The following is a 1683-nucleotide window of genomic DNA, read 5'->3' as shown; positions in this document are numbered from 1 at the left end:
TACAGCTTGTGCAAGAGTTGAAGCCGCTCGACCTACCCAAGCGACATCGCTTCGCTCTATGGGCTCTTGAAAAGTTCCAAGAATATCCGACGTTTTCGAGCCAAATTATGTTTAGAGAAGATCTTAAACCTTTTCTGGGTCAATGAGTATGTAAACAAGCAAAATGGCCGCATTTGGGACAATCCGACTTTGATTCGGGCCTTGGAGTAAAACATCAAGCGTGTCATTCGCCAGTTACCAGCCGAAATGCTCAAAGGAGTCATCAAAACTTGTACTCAACTAATGGACCATCTCAGACATAGCCATGGCCAACAAAGAGATATTCTTCAAAAATAAATCCACAGAATAGTCTTTCAAATGATAATAAACATTTACTATTAAATTTTAAATTTCGGTAACCTCGAAACGGATAACCCTTTATAATTAAAGCCTCTGTCATCCATTGTTTGGCGCTCCACTTTGTTTATACCCTAAAATATATTTCCAAATGACTTTACTTTGAGTATTTTTTATATTTATTTACATATGTATTAATTTATTTTTTTTTGAAATTGAATATTTCTTTACGAGATTATTTGTTGAAGAGTTTTGTGACTTAAAATTTTATTGTGCAGAAAAACAACAGAAAATAATTGAAACCTTACAGCTGACTGTTGACGACTGAAGCAACATGACTATGAATAAGTTGGACGCCACGTTGGATGACGTGCAGAACACGCGTTTCGGGAATATCTATCACGATCTGATCAAGCAAATGGCGAAGACGACGCAGTTCACAGAGGGTGAAGTGAGCAGCATTTTAATGGTTTATCACAAATTCGTTTTGGCCAACGGTTCCAAGGCCAAGCATATGACAAAGAAACAGTTTTTCCATCTTTTTCTGGTTTTGTTCAAAATCTTCGATTTGCAAATAATCGAACGCATACTCTTACACATAACTTTGGATATGAAAAAGGAGGTAGACGCTGTTGCTTGGGTGCGCCTCTTCTCCGTCTTTATGACCAACAAATTGGATCAGAAAATCAAATTTACTTTTCAAATTTACAATATTCATGGTAACGGGTTTTTGAATCGTGAAATTGTGCAACATGCTGTCGAAAAGTTTTTCGTTGGCGAAGACGAGGACGAAGTGAACGAGCTGCGGTCGGATATGGTCGATTTGTTGTTCAAGAAATTCGATGTCGACAAGGATGGTGTGATATCGTTTGATGACTACTCGCAGGTTGTCATGAAACAACCGATGTTGCTGGAGTTTCTAGGACAATGCTTTCCGTCCATAATTGGCACAACAGTAATTGCTCTCTGTGCGAACATAATGTCCAAGGTAAACTTTGATAAACCGTGTTCATAACTCACTTGAGATATATGTATATAGAATTCATATTTTTTTACACATATGTATGCATAACTTGTTGCTAAATAAATTACTGCGTTTTACCTTTGAATATTATTTATATATTCTTACTAGTTGACCCCGCAGCCGTTGTTCTGCGTGAAATTATGTGTTTTGAAATGAAAATATGTTCCATGTACTATATTTTGTGTTTAAATCATTTATTTGCGATTTTTCTAGATTTTTTTCAATGTAGCGCAGCTCGATAAACAACATTATTTTCGTTTCTGTTCCGGTGTACAGAAAAGATGGTGTTCCAACTCGTGAGCAACATCATAGCATTTCCAAAT

General features: G+C 36.7%; 1 protein-coding gene across 1 annotated transcript; it reads left to right on the top strand.

Annotated features, from left to right (window-relative positions):
• The first annotated feature begins 545 nt into the window (after positions 1-545).
• Positions 546-1445, top strand: LOC108972443 (EF-hand calcium-binding domain-containing protein 1-like). The gene has a single exon (XM_018939027.1). The coding sequence runs from the start codon at positions 671-673 to the stop codon at positions 1349-1351; it is 681 nt and encodes a 226-aa protein (XP_018794572.1). The 5' UTR covers positions 546-670; the 3' UTR covers positions 1352-1445.
• Positions 1446-1683: the final 238 nt, after the last annotated feature.

This window comes from Bactrocera latifrons, unplaced genomic scaffold, assembly GCF_001853355.1.
Source record: "Bactrocera latifrons isolate USDA-ARS-PBARC rearing strain unplaced genomic scaffold, ASM185335v1 scaffold_11, whole genome shotgun sequence".
Taxonomy (NCBI): Eukaryota; Metazoa; Arthropoda; class Insecta; order Diptera; family Tephritidae; genus Bactrocera; species Bactrocera latifrons.
The sequence above is the reverse complement of the archived record's forward strand: the minus strand, read 5'-3'. Positions and strand labels throughout refer to the sequence as shown.

Excerpts from the sequence above, each read along its gene's own strand:
- LOC108972443 (XM_018939027.1), top strand. The coding sequence starts at position 671 with ATGACTATGAATAAGTTGGACGCCACGTTGGATGACGTGCAGAACACG.